Genomic DNA, 17,521 nt, shown 5'->3' with positions numbered 1-17,521 from the left:
ATTCATTAAAGGCCAACAAGGCAAAGCAAACAAACAAAAGAAAGGCCCATATATGGCCAGCGTTGCTACAGCAAAAAGGTGACGACATAAGAAAGGAAAAAAAAGAATGAAAGGTGATAAGGGAGCTATTTTCGATGCAGACAGAGACTAGATAGAAGGAGCTACACCATCACTCCTAGCACTAAAACTTAGAGGTCCAGGAAGGAAGAGAAAACTGAAGATAAAAGTAAGATATGGAGATAGAGGATATAAGAGATAGCATTGTAATTGTGGGTGGTGGGATATGCGGCCTTTCCACTGCTCTTGCTCTTCACAGGTTTTTACTCTTACTCCTCCTTCTCTCTTTGTATGCTTTGTTCATAAAAACTGTCTAGATATGCTATTTTCGAATATTTGTAGTGGTTTTCCTAAGTTTGCAATTTATTAGGCATTGACTTTATATTATTATTTTTTTAATTTTTATCACTAGAAATAATTTGAGATTACCAATTAGTTTTTATGGGGAAAAGAATTTCTTTAATTTTTTTTTTTTTGCAGAAAAAAAAATTTACTATCATCGCATATAGTGTGTGAGTCTGATTATCAGGACATTTTTAGTTTTAGGCTAAAAAAAAAATAAAAAAATAAAAAAATAAAAAAATAAAAAAAAACCTTTCTATATTTCATTTCTTGTAATTTTTTAACTGAAAATAAAGAATGAAGAAGGAGGAAGAAAAAAAGTCAAAAGAGAGGACATAGAGATGAGTGGAAAGAGAAGATATAGAGAATAACTTATGTATAAAGTAAAAAAGTAAAAAAAATCAAATAGTTTATAGTTATATTTTCTACTTTAAAAAAAAAAATCTTCAACGTTTTCCTACATTTAGGAAATATATCTCTTTTATATTTTGAAAAAAATTACTCAAAATTTTATAGCCTGTTTGGTACTTTTTGTTTTTCGTTTCTTGAAATTTCAATTGAAATCAAGTATGTTGAGGAAAGAGAGAAACAAATTCATAAGAGTTGAAATAAAAGGGAGAAAATATCTAGATTAATAATATAAAAATATAAATTGAAAACTAAAAAAATTCAAGTAATTTCTAACTGTATTTTTCCTACCTTTTTTTTGAAAAAAAAAAAAAATCTTCAAAACTTTCTAGTTGTATTTTTATCTGTTATCTTCTTTCCTTCTTGATCTTTCTCATTCCCATCCGTTTTTCTGGATTTTGTTTTATTGATCTTGGTTGTTTTTCGTAGATATTTTATTTGAGAAAAGAAAAGTCAAATTGGGTACATCTCCAATATTACAGACATAACCTTTTGTTAATTAATTAATTAACTTTTCTTGTTAAGACTATTCATGTTGTGATAGATATTTTTAGGGAGGTGATCGATGCTTGAAATTGTTTGACTTTGACAATATATGCAGGAAGGGGCTTAGAAGCGTGGTCCTGGAAAAATCAAAGAAATTGCGAGCCACAGGAGCAGCTATCATTGTGCATCCAAATGGCTGGCATGCACTTGGTCAGCTTGGTGTTGCCTCACGCCTTAGACAAACTGCTATTCCTATACTTTCGTATGTAAAACTAACTTTGAGAAATTTTGTAAAATAATCTCTTTTAATACCAAAATTACTTTTTTAACTCTCAGTTTCAAAATTTATCTTTTTTAACTCTCTCTCTAACTCTCTCAAATTATACTTTAATAATAACGTACACAAGATGCATGTTTTACTATCTTCTATATGATTTAACAGTTTTTTTTCTTTATTTTCAGGGGACAATTTGATTCGCTTAATAATGGCAAACAGGAAGAAATTCCTGTTGGGTGAGTTCTTAAGCCATCGTTTTTGGACTTCTATCTTTATGTTTAAAGTTTTTGAAAATATATATGGCCCTGGAAACGGATCACCTTTTTGTGCGGTTGCATGTGACGGGTTGCATGTGACAAATTACTCAATTCAAATACAACTCGTTAAATTAACGGGTGAATACAACACGACTCATTTAACTAGTTAACGCTACTATATATTGACATAATTGAATATTGTTTAACTTGTTTCAACCCATCATACTCATTTAATATATAAACAACCATTTCAGGCATTGAAAAAATTAATAAACTATAATTTTTTAACTAAAAAACAAATGAATAAATCAAAAAACTACTAAATTACAAACATGCCTGGGTCTAACACAGGTTTTTTGGTTTGACACAAAAATGACCCGTTAACTTCACGCGTGGCTAACCGTCCTACACAATTTCAACACGATATGATAAGTTTCAACCCAAACATTTAATTTTTTGTGTAAAATCATGTCATGTTAACACGTTGTGTAGAATTTTGCTAGATCTATATATGAGTTTACGTTTGAGGGGAAATAATGAAGCTAAACATTCAAAATAAACAAAATATAAAAAGACAGTCTTGTTTAGCCAAATTTTTCTTAGTTTTTTTCTTTAACTTACATGGCAGTTATATATTGGCTCTATAATATGTTATTTTCTAAATACAATGGTGTGGTCTGCATATCAAGAGGCACATGAGTTTGGAAAAAGAAAGTCAGTACAAATAGCATTGCACTAAATTCAAAAAGCAAACTCTGTTAGGGGGATTTTCCACTTTTCCTATAAACTTGATCTCATGTACGTACAATTTGTTAAGTTGGTTAGTTAAAGCATCCAATTTCATTTGGCAATATAGATGGAGAAATTTATTACATTATATGTGTAAAACTCTCAACATGTCTCTTCACATATGACATGACTTGAATATACGTAGACAACTTAATTATATTAATTGAAATTAGAGTATGTGTGATTATTAGATCTTACATGTGAATTATTTTCTTTGATACCAAGTAAAAATTATATGATTAATTTGTTTAAATTTATTTGTTTTATTCCAATGCAAGAAAAAGCTGAACGATTAAAATGTGAAAAAAAAAAAAAATGTAAACTATGTGCCGGTATAAGTGTTCTTGATATTTTTGTTCGAACTTTTTTTAGCCAACTAAGGTCAAATAAACATGATATGATAATTGTTAAGAGTCTGAACAATTATGAATACTCAACCCTAGATGTTGGAACAAAGCTCAAACCTAAAAAACTTATATAGTGCAATTATGAACACAAAGATTGACATATTGCAGCTAGATGATGACAATTTTGTGAAATCGTGACATCTCAAACAGTAAGCTCTTTTACAGGAAAGAAGAATTAAGATGTCTGAAAAGGACAGATCTCGTTGATGCATTGGCTGATAATTTACCACAAAACACTATACGTCTTGGGTGCGAAGTACTCTCTATTAAGTTGGATCCCATAACTTCTTCCCCACTCCTTCAACTTCAAGATGGAAGCGTTTTGAACCCCAAGGTACAGTACCCTATTGTTGTGATTTCCCAATTTCTTAAGTTGATTTTTATTTTTATTTTTTTGTAAGGCAAGAAAACCAATTAATTAAGCTTATTTTGATGGGGGATAAAAAGAATGATTTTAATAATAGTGAATTATTAATTCGTACTGAGTAGCACCTTTTATTTTCTTGAAAACACTTAAAGCAATTTTGCTTACCATCTTCAATTGTAGATAACCTTTGTTTCGCGGTATGAGTTCTTTGGAAATTTCATTCATATGCACATTCCAGGAGATGAAAATTAAATGAATGATTTTGAGTACATTGTTTGGACATGTACTAGCTGTTGAAAATCATATGAGGAAATAACTTTTTCTCTCATACCAACTTTTTTTTAGTACAGCTCTCATACCAGCTTGTGGTTTGTGTAATAACAAGAATCATTATATATATATATATATAATTTTATTTTCAAATAGTACTCTAATTCATTAAATTTAAAAAAATTACATCACATTTAAATACTATTCATGCTTGCAATTTAAGAATTTTTCTCCAATAGGGATGTTAGTGAGTTTTGAACACTCACTCACATGCTGCATTCCTTTCACATTTCGACTCTATACCAAAGGCGGCCTCTGCAATTTAGAGCTGGTCTTTTAAATTTATAACTGGGATAATTCGATCATAAAAGATCATAATTAATGCCTTTCTACATGGAATGAGGATGCAAAACCTATAGGAGCTCATCCATTTCATATTCTAAACATGAGACTTTCCAAAAGTGTGCATACTAAATATTAGAATGAAGTCTCATACAAATTCGCAAGCTTTTTTATTTTTTAAAACAACCTTTTTCATTGTCACTCAATTCGTGTCAACAATGTAGAATGAATTTGTTTTTTTTTTTTTAATCATGAATTGCATTTAACAGTGCAAGAAAATTATCCTCAAACTAACCATTATGAACTACAATTTTTTGGCAATTGTTGCAAAATGAATGTGGCTACAGGTTGTGATTGGATGCGATGGAGTGAACTCTGTCATATCAAATATCATGGGGGTGAAGGCTACAAATATTTTCAGCATAAGTGTTGTAAGAGGGTTCACAAACTATCCAAATGGTCACGAATTCGGCAGTGTGTTCAGTTTAATAGCAAAGGATGATGTTCAAGTGGGACGACTGCCGATGACCAACAATCGGGTTTATTGGTTCATGACTCGAAAATTTACTTCTCGAGGTAATTTCAGTGTCTCATTCTGTCAACACAATGCATATAGGGCCACTACTATCTAACATGGTTGTTCAAGTCTAGTTAATTTATATACAAACAAGAATATTTGGACCAAAAAGATTGTATAATAAAAACTTATCACATTTATTAATCACATAATTTATTGAACAAAATTAAACGAGTTTAATTTAACCTACATATTACATTTTGACCACATCTCTTATCGAGTTGAAACTTCTTTATATAAGCTCGAGATTGTTTAAAAAACAAGCCAAGCTAAGTCAAACATATATAAGCTCAAGCTCAATTAAAAACAAGTTGAGCTTAGTTAAGCATAAACTCGACAAGCTCGTTCCACAAACGAGTCGAGTCGAGCCGAGCCGAGTTTGAGCTTGAAAAAAAAGCACAAACGAGACAAGCTAACATAGCTCTTCAAGCTTCATTCGATCAATATTATACGAGCCGAGTTTGAGCATCTTGGTATTCAACTTGACTCGGCTCATTTACACCCATATCCCACTCCTAACTTATCCAGTTTCATCCCATAAAACTCACATTCTTTATGCTATAATAAACTTCCTTACATATAACTTCCAGCTTATCTCCCACGCATCGTGTGTGTAGATGAATCTAGTATATATTATATATGTGAATTTATTCATAGTAAAATTGTGCTTTTTTTTTTTTTTTTTAAATTTATCTTCTCTATCCTTCCTTCTGCCTATTAGATTCAGTGGTCTCCAAGAGTCAAAAGTTAATTGGGAACTTAGTAGCGGAATCAGTGACGGGCTTCCCTACAAGCACCACAGAGATGATAAAGAATTGCAATCTAGATTCTTTACATCTCACAGAGTACTTAAGGTATCATTCACCTTGGGACATACTACGACATCGTTGTCGTGTAGGGACAGTGACACTGGCCGGAGATGCCATGCATGCAATGGCACCATTCCTTGCTCAAGGTGGCTCGGCCGCTCTGGAAGACGCAGTGGTGCTTGCCAGATGCTTAGCCCAAAAGCTCACTCTCATTGATTCGAGTGGAAGAAGAATAATCAAAATGAATATGGCAGAGGGAGCAATTGATGAGTACTTGAAAGAGCGAAAGATGAGAGCTTTTTGGCTGTGTTTTCAGACATACCTAATTGGAAAAGTGCTTGAGACTTCATCAGGGTTTGTGAAATTCATATGCATTGTGTTCATGGTGATCCTATTTAATGACTCACATGGTCACACTCGGTATGACTGTGGTAGTCTCTAAAATAAAAAAGTTATTGTATGTGATTGTTGCATATAACTTGTTTCTTGCAATATGTATGCAAGACTCACTTTTATATCGTGTGTTGTGAGAGGAAAGTCCCATGTGAGCCACATACAAAAATTCTTCGCTGAAATGCCATGGCTATGGTTTAGGAATTAATTAATTAAAGGTGTTCATTAGGTTTCTATTTTGAAGTGGTTTATTTATGTTCTTCAGTATTTAAACACAATATTTTTGTATATAAACTTGCTAGTGGTTGAACATATGAATAATGGTATTGCACATACATGAATTCTTCTTTCCTTAAATATATACATCCTTATGATTATTTTACTAATATTACTAGCAAGGTTATATGTTTAATTTATTTTTTTCCCTTTGTTTTTTTACACTCTTTAAGATTTTGATGACATTATTTTGAACATGTAAATATGAAAAATCTTTTGAGAACTTTGTGCTTTTGCCTCGCCTAAATGTCACTAATGAATTAATATCTACTTGTTTGTTGCTGTTGTATTGGATTGATGAGTCTTTTGGAAATTTATATATTCAACTTTTGTTATCATTGATGCATTAATTGATAGCTTTATGTTGTGGCTCATGTATGTTATCTTTAAGTATTGATACTGCATGTAATACATTAGACAACATTTGGTTTCTCCTTAACAAAAAAAAAAAAAAATAGAATCTTCTTGATGTGATGAGTAAAATTTTGGGTGCAAATAAAATTACCCAATTTATATTCATTTTTAGCTGTAGTATCCTAAATTAAATCGAATTGGCCAAAAGCAGATTTAACTCACCATAAGTAACCAATATATAACCATTGCATACAACAGATTTACCAGCTATGCTGTTGCAGAAGCAGTTGATTTTATGCATCTTCATTCATTTCTGTGGAAACTGGGACCGCTGGAATCTTAAATGCTGGAAAAGAGGAACCACCTCTATCTGAAACTGGAAGGAGCTTTCCTAAATGCAAGCTTTTTATGATCCAGCTTGCTGGCTGCAACAAGTGATCAACTCATTTCAGAAAGGGTTGAAGTTCAAAATTATAGGATGGAGAACATCTGAGCATGTTCTTGTGAAAGCAAGAGACTTGTCTCATCTTCTCTTTTAAGATGTTGATCACTCTTGAGCTTGATATACAAGTCCTAACCAGTAATGCAATTTAATTCTAAAGAAATTAAGAATTACTGACCATCATTGGTATCTTTTGCTCAGAAGCACAGTGCCTCAAGTGACGTGATGTCCTACTTACATCCTCAGCAACAATAGCTCCCAAAGAAATCTTCTCTTTGTCCAAACTGTGGACTAACCACTGGAGGGTTTTGAAGACCTTCCCACCTCCATGCTGCACAACCCAGAAACAAAAACAGAATAAATTGGGCTACAGTAAATCATTCTTCGTAAGAGGTCAAGTGGCAAGAGATAAGATCACAAAAGTCTACATGTGAATTGTTTCCGAGGAAAAGAAAAATAAAAACATACAACCAGTGATTATGGTCCAATTGGAGACTCATAAAAAATTATTAATGATTTAGTGAGACTATGGAGTGAGGTGGGTGCCATGACCAAAATTCATGGTATGATAACGAATTTAGTTTCTGCCAAGAATGACAACATTATTTTGACAGCAGGAGATATGGCATTCATTCTACATTAAAGTGTGTGTGTTTGAGAGAGAGAGAGAGAGAGGGGGGGTTAAATTTTTTTATCATATGATCACTTACAAACCCGTATTAATGAGTGACCAAAATAATTCGCTGTAAGCATAAATGAACTAGCAGGAGCAGATGACAACTGGCGAGAGAGAACTTATTAATGAAACTAAACTAACCAAGATGAGATATTCAAGTTTTCAGGACAAAATAAGGTTATAACAGCAGGCGGTGATCTGTACCTTAACTATTTTTGCCAATTTGCTGCAGAAATTGTGCTTCCCATGAAGCATGATTCCCACTCTCTCAAAGACATAATTACGGTTGTGACGAAATGGCTTCCCAATGCTAATATGCTCTGCATTTACTCGATTTGATAGAATCAAGTATCTAACAAAGATATTGATTTAGAATCATGAACCATAGAAGAGAAACACATTCAGGTACATAAAAAATGAGCAAAAAAGGTTAATCCCCTGACAAAAGAGTGCCTATGGAATATATTGTTATATCATAAAAGAACAAGGCTCCTAGCAAATCTTATTGCATGTGCATGTATAATGCATTATACTAAGAATAAGTAGAACAAAAATCAGTATCGCATGGGTACAATCAGTTGTGATAAACTTATTATTAACCACAATAAAACCAAATTTGTTGTAAAAACTTCAGAGGAATTAGAAAATAAGTATGGGCTAGAGCTCAGGTTCCGGGAGGTTTGGAGGATTGTGTGCGTCTTTAACATGACAAATACACTGGTTAGAAATCATGAACCATAGTAGTGTGAAAATGCACACAAAGGATATATCCACCAATCCTTCAAGGATCTAAACTGTAACCCATCCCAACCACTGAACAGAAGGTAAAAGTCCAAGCAAAATTCACCACTTACTTCTCAGGTTGTACAATATAACCCGCTGAAATTGAATTATAAAGCCAATCAACTTTTAACGTTAAAGCATTCACTGCACACCCATACAAAAACTTGGTGGTTTGTAGCTGCAATGAACAAGAAATGACATGTTAGAGTAGAAAACTGCATCCCAACATAAAACCTTGTTGCGGTTATCACAAAACAATACATAAACAGGGTGGTACAGTGCAGTGTTTCCTGGACACTATTTCCATAACTCACCCACAACCACTGAATCTTTTGGAGAAAGCCATACCACTTATCACAAAATAAAATTTACTAAAACAATAAAATATTTGCAAAAATTGAATTAAACAACATTAAATTTCACTAATTGGCAAACTCAAAATTTGCAACAATATCCTTTGTGCATTCCCATTTTAGAGGGATCATACTTAATCATTATTATTATCATTATTATAGCTTATGATGCAAAATAGGTAAGATGGTTCCAGAGCACTACAAAATGCATTGCTGCAATAATATATTAGTTAAATGTTACAATTTATGTCATATAAGATAATGTAACATGAAATTATTCATTCAAAGTATTATCCTATCATCCTTATGAAAATCACACCCAGAAACCACATAAAATTGGAATCCCTTCATATATTATCTTCAAATCTAAAATGTCATCATCTCATTAGTTTCCATGTTCAACGGATCGTAGCTTAAATAAAAATGAAGGAAAAAAAAAAAAAAGGTTTCCACATCTTCAGGATCAGAAACCGGACATGCATAAGCTACACCAATTTCGAATACCGTACGTTTATTTATTTGAATCAAATATCTTTTTCTTGGTCACGATTGTACAGCCTAAAGTTGCAGTCAGCAAGCCTAAAGATTACCATATATGGCATCTAGAAGTGGCTAATATAAACATGATGTAATAAACTACAAGAAGCAATTAATATAATGCCTCCTAGACAAAAATTCTGGAAGTAGAGCATATATCATAAAATGACTACCTCACAAGATTATTTAAATGTAAGAATTTTTTTCAGTTCACTAAAAAAGCTCCATGACGAAGGTACCAGACTACCACCTAATCTGAAGGTAGTACTTAAAGTGGTTAAGCAAGAGACTGGGTCATTTCTGACTATTTCTTGGTATTGGTAGAATTTACGAGTAGGAAGACAGATAATTAATGTTATCTGGCTCGTTATCCCAATATCTTAGAAATTTCTCCCTAGATAGATCAATGAATGAGTTATTTGAGAGATAACTATGACAATAACCTCACCAATCAAACCAAAAGCAAGTCAGAAACCGACTGACATATCAAGCACGCAGAGAGAGACAGAGACAAAGAGAGAGAGAGAGAGAGAGAGAGAGAGAGGCAGAGACAGAGACAGAGACAGAGAGAATATCCACTTGAAATTTTGTTCATCTGTATCCGCTAAAAGAGATAATATAAGAAACTTGGGACCTATAATAACAATTCATGATCATCGGTTTGTCACCTACATATTTTGATGCAGTGGATACTGAAATTCAGACTTGTAAGAAAATGTATGAAGTGAATCTAAGTACTGCCTAAGAATCTCTATAAAACAAAGATAAAGGATTCTGACATATTATAATTAGCAATACTATGTACCTAGAAGTTCCAAAAGAGCAAAACAATGAAATGGGAAGATTAAAGAAGAACAAAGATGACAAAAAAAAAGTATTTGTATTATAAATTATAACACATGGTGACAGTAACATGAAAAACCATACCATTTTAGATGTATATATATATATATATATATATATATATATTTTAAACACTAAAGCAGAACATGAAGATATAAACCAGAAAAGAAACTGGACAAGATTAAAACAAAAAGTTCAAAGTAACTCTTCAGTCACCCCAATTGATCTAAAACAAATAGGGTTGTTTTCAGACATATCAATAACTTTGGTCAAACTTCAGAATAATAGAATAATAGGATAATAAAATAAAATAAAAACAACCTTTTTCGAACATAGAATAATAGGAAGCTGGTAGCAATTAGATCTTAAGCTTCTCTTCGCCCTTGAATATGGAGAAGGAATGTCAAAAAGAACAATACCACCATGTTTCCATATTTGTCCTTCAATGGACTTTTCCTTCTGACTAGAAAATCCTGTAAGCAGGAACTCTATACCTTGAAATAGCAATCTCTTCCCAGCCTTAAGGTGAATATTTGTAAGACAACTTTTCTCATGACTTTGAAACTTAGAATATTTCCGCTTTTTACTTGCTCTAACAGTTGAGCCTACATTTAAAGTTTTAGCAAAATAATATATTAAAACAACTTATAAGGTTTAGCAATTTAGATTGGATGATAGAGAATAAATAGCCATGGCTTACAATTTTTGGTTGAAGAATCTCGCTTTTGGAGGTTCTTGTTCTGCTGAACTGGAATCTCTGTTTCAGAGAAACGAACTCTCTTTTTCACTGGAACATCTCTGTCATGGAAATCCTTGCATTCAGATTGTATACTTTGGAGGTCCTTGTTTTGTTGAATTATCACAACATTTTCTGTTACCAAAGCCAGTTTGGGATGTTTATCCCAAGTGGAATCGTTCAAAATAGGTTTAGAAGCCTGAATATGGCCGCATGCCCTATGATTTAAATTAAGAGGCTGCCTCCACTTTTTCGATGCCTGAACTTCTAACTCATTCCCATCTCCTGCAGTCTCATGATAATATCTCTTCTGAGTTCCCATTTTTGCGACTGGATTCCCATTTAAGGTAGTAGTTTCACCATTTACCTCATTATCTCTTCCAGCAGAAGACATGGATACAGGCTTGAAAGGGAAGGACTCTTTAAAACACCTTTTCTCAGAAGATCTGGTGTAGCCTGCATTCTGAACCAGCCTCTGATCACATTCTAGTTCAAATGGCTGATTATGGTAAAGGCTTGCCCCATCCAAAATGGAAACATTGTTTGGGGGAAGCGTACTATATGTCTTTAGTGAAATCAACTGCCTTCGAACTGTGACTGGATAACGCTCATCATTAATTTCTGGCATAGCTTGCCCATCCTCATGATGAAATTCAATAATTCGATCTGCGGATTTGCGTGAACTCTCCACCCCAAGTTCTGGCGTGGATCTAAAGCATTCTTCAGTATCACTTTTATTATCCTTCTGATTCTGAGCTGATGTAAGACCGGCATTTTCGGAAGAAATACTGCACGGGACAACGGAACAAAGGGGATCAACCAAAGATACGCTAGAAGATATCACCAACTCTTGAGAAACCAATATCCCCTTATTAGCTTCGTCATGTAAAATACCAAAGGGTATGCTTGACTCAGATGCTCTATGTGACTCGGTTTCATGCACTTGCACAAAAGAGTTCATGTCTGGAGCAATATCTGCAGATTCTGAGAGAAAGCTTGTCTCACCAGCAAAACACTTCAGGATACATTTAGTATTTTGTTTCAACTGTACAGAAGCAGATACTTCCTTCCAAAATAGAAATTTGGAGAGGAAAAGACAAAAAAAAAAAAAGGATCATCAAAAACAAGAGAAGGAAACTACAATAACAATGATGTTAATGATCGTATAAATGTTGCACTGAAATAGTAAGTATGCTCTGATATAATGTAAAACCTCACCAAGGAAGATAACATTAAATAGTTAGGTTGCAACCTGGATGAATGCTTATAGGGGATTTCTGTAGTGGTTTAATAGTGGTAAGTTTAATAGTGTTAATATCAGGCAGGGCACAACGCACACAAAAGCTATTCATGTTAAAAAAAAAAAAAAAAAAAAAAAAAAAAAAAAAAAAAAAATTTAAAAGAAGTTGGACATGTAAAAGAAGAAAAAGTGGTGAAGGGAAGCCTCATAACTAAAGGAGGTTTAACTGCTAAAAAATATTTGATCCAGAGAAAAGCATGTAAAATAGATGGCACATTCAGAATGTACATTGATGATGGGGAGAGTGGAAAAGTAGATATAAGGTCAAGGAAACCTATTTCATAAGAAGGTATTTAACTATCTATTTCATGTAATCATTGAACAAGAGTAGGCGGTAGACCAGACCTCTCCAACTACACAAGCGTTTAGAATTAGATGCCTCAAAAGCAATGAAATTAATTTAGCTGGCTTTCAACTTAAAAAGGATCTTAGAAAATTATCCTGGTTAGCTTTCTAGGCTTTATTTTATGGACCTATAATTTTAAAAAATGCCATTATGCTGGCTGAGACAAAATTTAAAGCTTTCTCTGAGGTATTCTGAAGTTTTTCTGTATCTTATAGGTTACATAAGAATGTTTCCAAGACATAGCATAATTCTATGAAGAATAGCTTAATATTGGGTTAAGGGTAGATGGAAAAATTAAAACCAAAGTGAGATAAATCAGAATAGAGCACACACTTGACCTGTCCAACCACCTAACCATCGGCTCCTGAATCTGTCTGAAGCTATGTAAGTTACCCTATCTTCTCCTTCTACAGGACGTAAAAAAACTAAGTAAGAATACAAACAAATAAAAAAATAAGAAATAAATAATACACAAGCATGCATAATTAAGAGTAAGAGAAAGGAGGAGCATGGGAAAAGATATGTTGTAGTTAATCTTTACCTGAATTCCAAGCAGGTGGAGGAAATTTTAATTTATTTCGAGGCTGAGATGAAGTTATATCCACCATACTAGGGCCAACTGTCTGGAAGTCAAACTTGCACAATTAATTCAGAATTAAGTACCAACTGGACAGGTATAAGAAGTCCTACATGTAGGCCGCAGTTAATCTTTACCATATTAAAGAATCATATCACAAACTAATTGTGAGGCAAAAGAAATTTCCATTATATGCCCTTTTTGCTATAATAGGTAAGGTGAGTATGGGAGAGAAGGTGAATATGACTTTTACCTGTTTCTTAGTTAAAACATCTGAATATTTCAGAGCTAAGGAATCATATCTGGCCACACTGCAAATATTTGAACCCAGAACAGGCTTATCAAACTCTTCCCTCTCACAATTGACAGATTCTGGAGGCAAGTCCTCTCTTGATCTGATATCCATTATCAAATTCTCTCCTAGCTGTTTCTGCACAGACATATCGTCAAATTCATTTTGTTGAGCCCTGAACTCTACAGCATCAGATAGATTTACACACTCGTACTGATTTTCAGAGACAGGAGTCTCTTTCACTAGAGAAATATCTGAGTCACAAGCACACTCATGAGGAGGAATACTCTGAGTCAGTCCTACATCTTCACACACATCAGCCATGGTGAAATCATCCAAGTCTGAAAGAGAATCACTTTGGTCAATTTCCTCAGCTGGGCTATTTAAAGCACCTTCTAACCACTCCATCCGTGCTTTCTTTACCCGAAGGGCAGCTTCAAGTACCACTTCTGTTGGCAATGCTTCTGAAGCCAACCCACTCCTCACTACTTCATGTATAACCAATGCTTCAGATGCTGCAATGGAGAGTTCAATTGCATCGGCGATATCAGTAGCTTTGAGGTACCTGGTGTTATATCTTTCTCCAAAAGGCCTCACTGATATCTTTTTATTGGACAGACATTGTTGACTAGTATTCTCCACCAGTTTCTGAGTGGAATTTAGAGGTAGCAAATTTATCCCACCAACATTAAGGCCCATTTCAGAACAAGTCTTCACTTTGGAACCCACTGACATGTCAATTAGTTGCACAGGCACAACTATATTGGATTCAAGATGATTTTGAGAAGCATCCAGAGGTTGAGTTGGGCTACATTGTGAAGATCCATTAGATGATAGATGAAGATGGAAATGAACCACCTATTCAATAATAGAGATAGGATTATAGATTAGTGCATATGATAGGAATTGTGGTGTCTTATGTACCTATTTTAGGCATAGGCACAGAAAATAATAATTAGGCCATTTTATTTACTTTCTATTTTGTTTTTATTGGGTTTAATAAATTTTATTCTTTCCTATTCATTGCGAGATTTTATTTTCAATTCTATGTATATTGAAATAGAACAATGAATTTTGTATTACATTTTCCAGAAAATGATTTTGATGTAGAATGGGGTTGGGCAGCAGGGTTTAGATAAACTAGAGGAAACAAAACACAGCAAACAGAAACAAAAGATAACTGGAATCACTCCAGGGGTTTCACACCCAGCCTTGGTTTCACACCAAAGATTGGCTTCACACCAAAAACAGTCCCATCGCAGGAAATTTAATTCTGAAAAACTTTATTACTCAATAATCTGCCCTCCAAGAGGTACAAAGAGGTCTTATAAAGACTACAAACCCTACTGAAAATAGGAAAGCAAACCTATTCTAGGATAGAAATCCTAATCCAACTAGAAATAGGAAAATAAAGTCAATCCCAAATAAAATAGGAAATCAAACCAAATCCTTCTTGAAATAAGAAAACTAAAAAAACAACACATGAAACAAGCAGTTCAGAAAACTAATCCAACCACAAAGATAGAGTTGAATTAGATGATCTTTTCTTTCCTCTTCTTCATTGGTAAACCTTAAATGTCTTGTCAACGATGTCCGCATCAGATTTCAAAGCATATGTCAATAGATCAGAATATTAGCATTAACTTCTTGAAAGAAAGACAGACCAACTTGTAATTTGGTAGCACATGGTTAGGGATCCCAAATTTGTGCACCACATTTGGATCCTAAATGATGTGTCATTATGCGTGTTGATATTTTATTTGTTGTAAATAAATGAGCCCCAAAGTGGGCCCAAATATGAATCAGTGAAACACCGTCACATAATTTGGGATCCAATTTTGGAACACAAATTTGGGATCCCTAGCAGTACTCTAATATATTTCACAATCAGTAAGCAACATAAGAAAAATAAAATAGTTCCAAAATTTCTATATTACTTTAAGACTATTTAGCACAAAAACCTACCAAGAGATGATATTTTTCCCAAATAACTTATTGATCAAAAATATCATCGACAGTTATTCTATTGAGCATCTATTAAACATAAGTAATATCATAAAGTAATATCATCTATTGATCAATAAGATAAAAAGAAAAATTTAAATCAAAAGTTTCATTCGTTTGAATAGGAAAAAAACTAAAATCATGTTTTGGCTAGCATGCTTAAGAGCTTACATTTCCAGGAGACGAAGCAAAACCAACTGGTGAACTGTCTTCCCCAGATAAGAATAAATTATATCTGTTGTATCTACCTTCTTCACTTGACAAAAGATTAGCATCTTTTCCTTCAGTAGTGTTTCCTTGAAGAAATTTCAAATCCTACCCAACGCAATAAAGAAGACACATTAGCAAACAGTTTAACCACCTGCCTCTTTGCTTTAGGAAAAACAGTAAAATGTTAGAATGTGGTTGGGATAGGCCTAGTTTCAACCTTGGATGCTACCTCTAAGTTTGTAACCTTAAGTTTGTTTATACACTCATCAAATTGTTCTATTTGATGCTGCTGAAGCCAACCAGGCATCCAAGCTAAATCCTGCAATTAGCAGATAATTAAACATCACAATTGATTAATGTTATCATTATACACAATAACATTTGACATTTCTATTATGCAATTTAGACATTCTCATTTTAGTATCATGCACATAGAAGGAACTTCACTAGGAAGCATTTTTTTCATCCTTCTATCTCTTTTATCTGCCTTCAAATTTGGTGCTTCTATTTGCATCCTGTTTTTGTTCATCACACCCCCTCAGTAGCATGTGAGGGATGCATATAGAAGTGTTCATGTGACTACCATGTGAGAGATTGGATTTGAGAGACAAATTGTATACAACATTTGTAGGGAAGACTTTTTCGGAGGGAAGAGAGGAAAACTTCTTTTTTATTTTTATTTAAATTAGATAAATAAGGCAAACTAAGTATTATATAATTGGAGATGTGTGATGAGTACAAGGGTTGATGCAAATACAACTACCCCTTCAAAATACAGAGCAAGGTGGAAGCTTAGTGGCATGGAATGACTCCCAATTCCAATGACCTAGTCAGGCCATCAATCTAATTCTCTTTAATTGTAATATACTTTATACAAACAGCTTTATTCACATAAAAGAAATAAAGAAAAAGAAAAACTTTAAGCACAAAATCCCTACTCACAAGTCACAACACCTTAAACAACATACCAAAAAAAAAAAACTCTTTTCACATTATAAATCAGCAGAGAAATCACAAAAATGGGAAAACTCAGTAAGACCACTCATTCATCAAAAAGAATAAATAATTAGAGAAATAGTAATTAAAAGTTATCCTCATATTGGGTTTTGACGTTGTACAACATTTTTCATCTCAATTAAGCCAAAAATTTATCTCATTTGTTCTAAAATCAAAAATCAAATTGTACCCAATTCATTTGATTGACGGGAAAACCAAGAAAAAGAAACGAATCAAAGTATAAATGTCAGATTTTCCATTACTTAGTTCACGGAAGACCTAAAAGGCTCCACTTAAACGACCCTAAATCAACTAATCGATTTCAAAATTTTCCCCTTTCCTCTCTACCTTTTTCAAAAATAATTTATAAAAAAACAATAAAGAAGAGGGGAAGGATTACTCCATTATTTTCTTCCACCTTTCTCAGCAACCCAACAAATGGTGAAGTATATAATAATACTAGCAAAAGAGAGGTTGAAAGAGGCACCTCGGAGAACTGAGGAGGACGAAACCCTAAGTTGTCGATGGGATGAGACATGATTGTTGCTCTGCTTGCGCCTGTGCTCCCGCGCCACTACCTTGACCAAGCTTTATATAAAAAGGGGATCCTTGGCGCCAAAACGACACTATAGCTTGGAGGTTTGGAGTGATTGATTTTGAGTGCTCTATTTATTTGCATACTTTTTTTTTTTCACACTTCCAAAATTTAAATTTTGAATTTACTTAATTGATACAAACGGAAAAGATATTAAAGGACAATTCTTATACACCCTATCAACTTTGACAAACCAAAAAAAAAAAACACACCCCTTCACGTGACCCACACCCCTTCACCGGACCACCTCCCACCCTCCCCTCCTTTCACCCGACCCACTCAACCTCTCCCCCTTCACCCGACCACCTCCCTCCTTCTCTCTCTCCTCCCAGCGCAGCACCACCCTCACTCTTTATCTCTTCTCCCCGCAACACCACCCTCATCTCCCTCTCTCTCCTCCCCGTATTCAGCGCCACCCTT

At 33.8% G+C, this 17,521-nt stretch overlaps 2 protein-coding genes across 6 annotated transcripts; one reads left to right on the top strand and one right to left on the bottom strand.

Moving 5' to 3' along the window:
• Positions 1-140: 140 nt before the first annotated feature.
• Positions 141-6,116, top strand: LOC147291684 (monooxygenase 1-like). Its single transcript, XM_086234837.1, has 6 exons — positions 141-316; positions 1,409-1,555; positions 1,756-1,806; positions 3,189-3,357; positions 4,350-4,578; positions 5,301-6,116. Exons 1-6 carry the CDS (start codon positions 234-236, stop codon positions 5,828-5,830), a joined length of 1,209 nt encoding a protein of 402 aa, XP_086090963.1. The 5' UTR covers positions 141-233; the 3' UTR covers positions 5,831-6,116.
• A 384-nt stretch (positions 6,117-6,500) lies between these two features.
• Positions 6,501-17,131, bottom strand: LOC147291683 (uncharacterized). 5 transcript variants are annotated; one of them, XM_086234833.1, is made up of 12 exons: positions 16,994-17,131; positions 15,728-15,829; positions 15,472-15,615; positions 13,258-14,154; positions 12,969-13,062; positions 12,761-12,834; positions 10,746-11,847; positions 10,367-10,650; positions 8,384-8,490; positions 7,734-7,881; positions 7,032-7,184; positions 6,501-6,836 (listed from the first exon to the last, which is right to left on the bottom strand). In XM_086234833.1, the coding sequence occupies exons 1-12, from the start codon at positions 17,042-17,044 to the stop codon at positions 6,705-6,707; spliced, it is 3,288 nt and encodes a 1,095-aa protein (XP_086090959.1). In that variant the 5' UTR covers positions 17,045-17,131; the 3' UTR covers positions 6,501-6,704. The 5 variants fall into 5 exon arrangements, 4 of the variants coding, with proteins under 4 accessions (XP_086090959.1, XP_086090960.1, XP_086090961.1 ...); XM_086234834.1 differs by having other exon boundaries at positions 12,969-13,050; XM_086234835.1 differs by having other exon boundaries at positions 15,740-15,829.
• Between the last annotated feature and the right edge of the window lie 390 nt (positions 17,132-17,521).

The sequence above is a fragment of the Dryas octopetala genome, chromosome 3 (genome assembly GCF_963921425.1).
Source record: "Dryas octopetala chromosome 3, drDryOcto1.1, whole genome shotgun sequence".
In the NCBI taxonomy this organism is placed as follows: Eukaryota; Viridiplantae; Streptophyta; class Magnoliopsida; order Rosales; family Rosaceae; genus Dryas; species Dryas octopetala.
This window is presented reverse-complemented; position numbering and strand designations above follow the sequence as displayed.

What these genes read in the sequence shown, in the direction of transcription:
- LOC147291684 (XM_086234837.1), top strand. Translation starts at nt 234, where the DNA reads ATGGAGATAGAGGATATAAGAGATAGCATTGTAATTGTGGGTGGTGGG. An exon ending in ACTGCTCTTGCTCTTCACAG is followed by an intron (nt 317 to 1,408) that starts GTTTTTACTCTT and finishes CAATATATGCAG; the next exon opens with GAAGGGGCTTAGAAGCGTGG. An exon ending in CAGGAAGAAATTCCTGTTGG is followed by an intron (nt 1,807 to 3,188) that starts GTGAGTTCTTAA and finishes GCTCTTTTACAG; the next exon opens with GAAAGAAGAATTAAGATGTC.
- LOC147291683 (XM_086234833.1), bottom strand. Translation starts at nt 17,044, where the DNA reads ATGTCTCATCCCATCGACAACTTAGGGTTTCGTCCTCCTCAGTTCTCC. An exon ending in ATGTTTTAACTAAGAAACAG is followed by an intron (nt 13,063 to 13,257) that starts GTAAAAGTCATA and finishes TAATTGTGCAAG; the next exon opens with TTTGACTTCCAGACAGTTGG. An exon ending in TATATTGTACAACCTGAGAA is followed by an intron (nt 7,882 to 8,383) that starts GTAAGTGGTGAA and finishes TATCTTTGTTAG; the next exon opens with ATACTTGATTCTATCAAATC.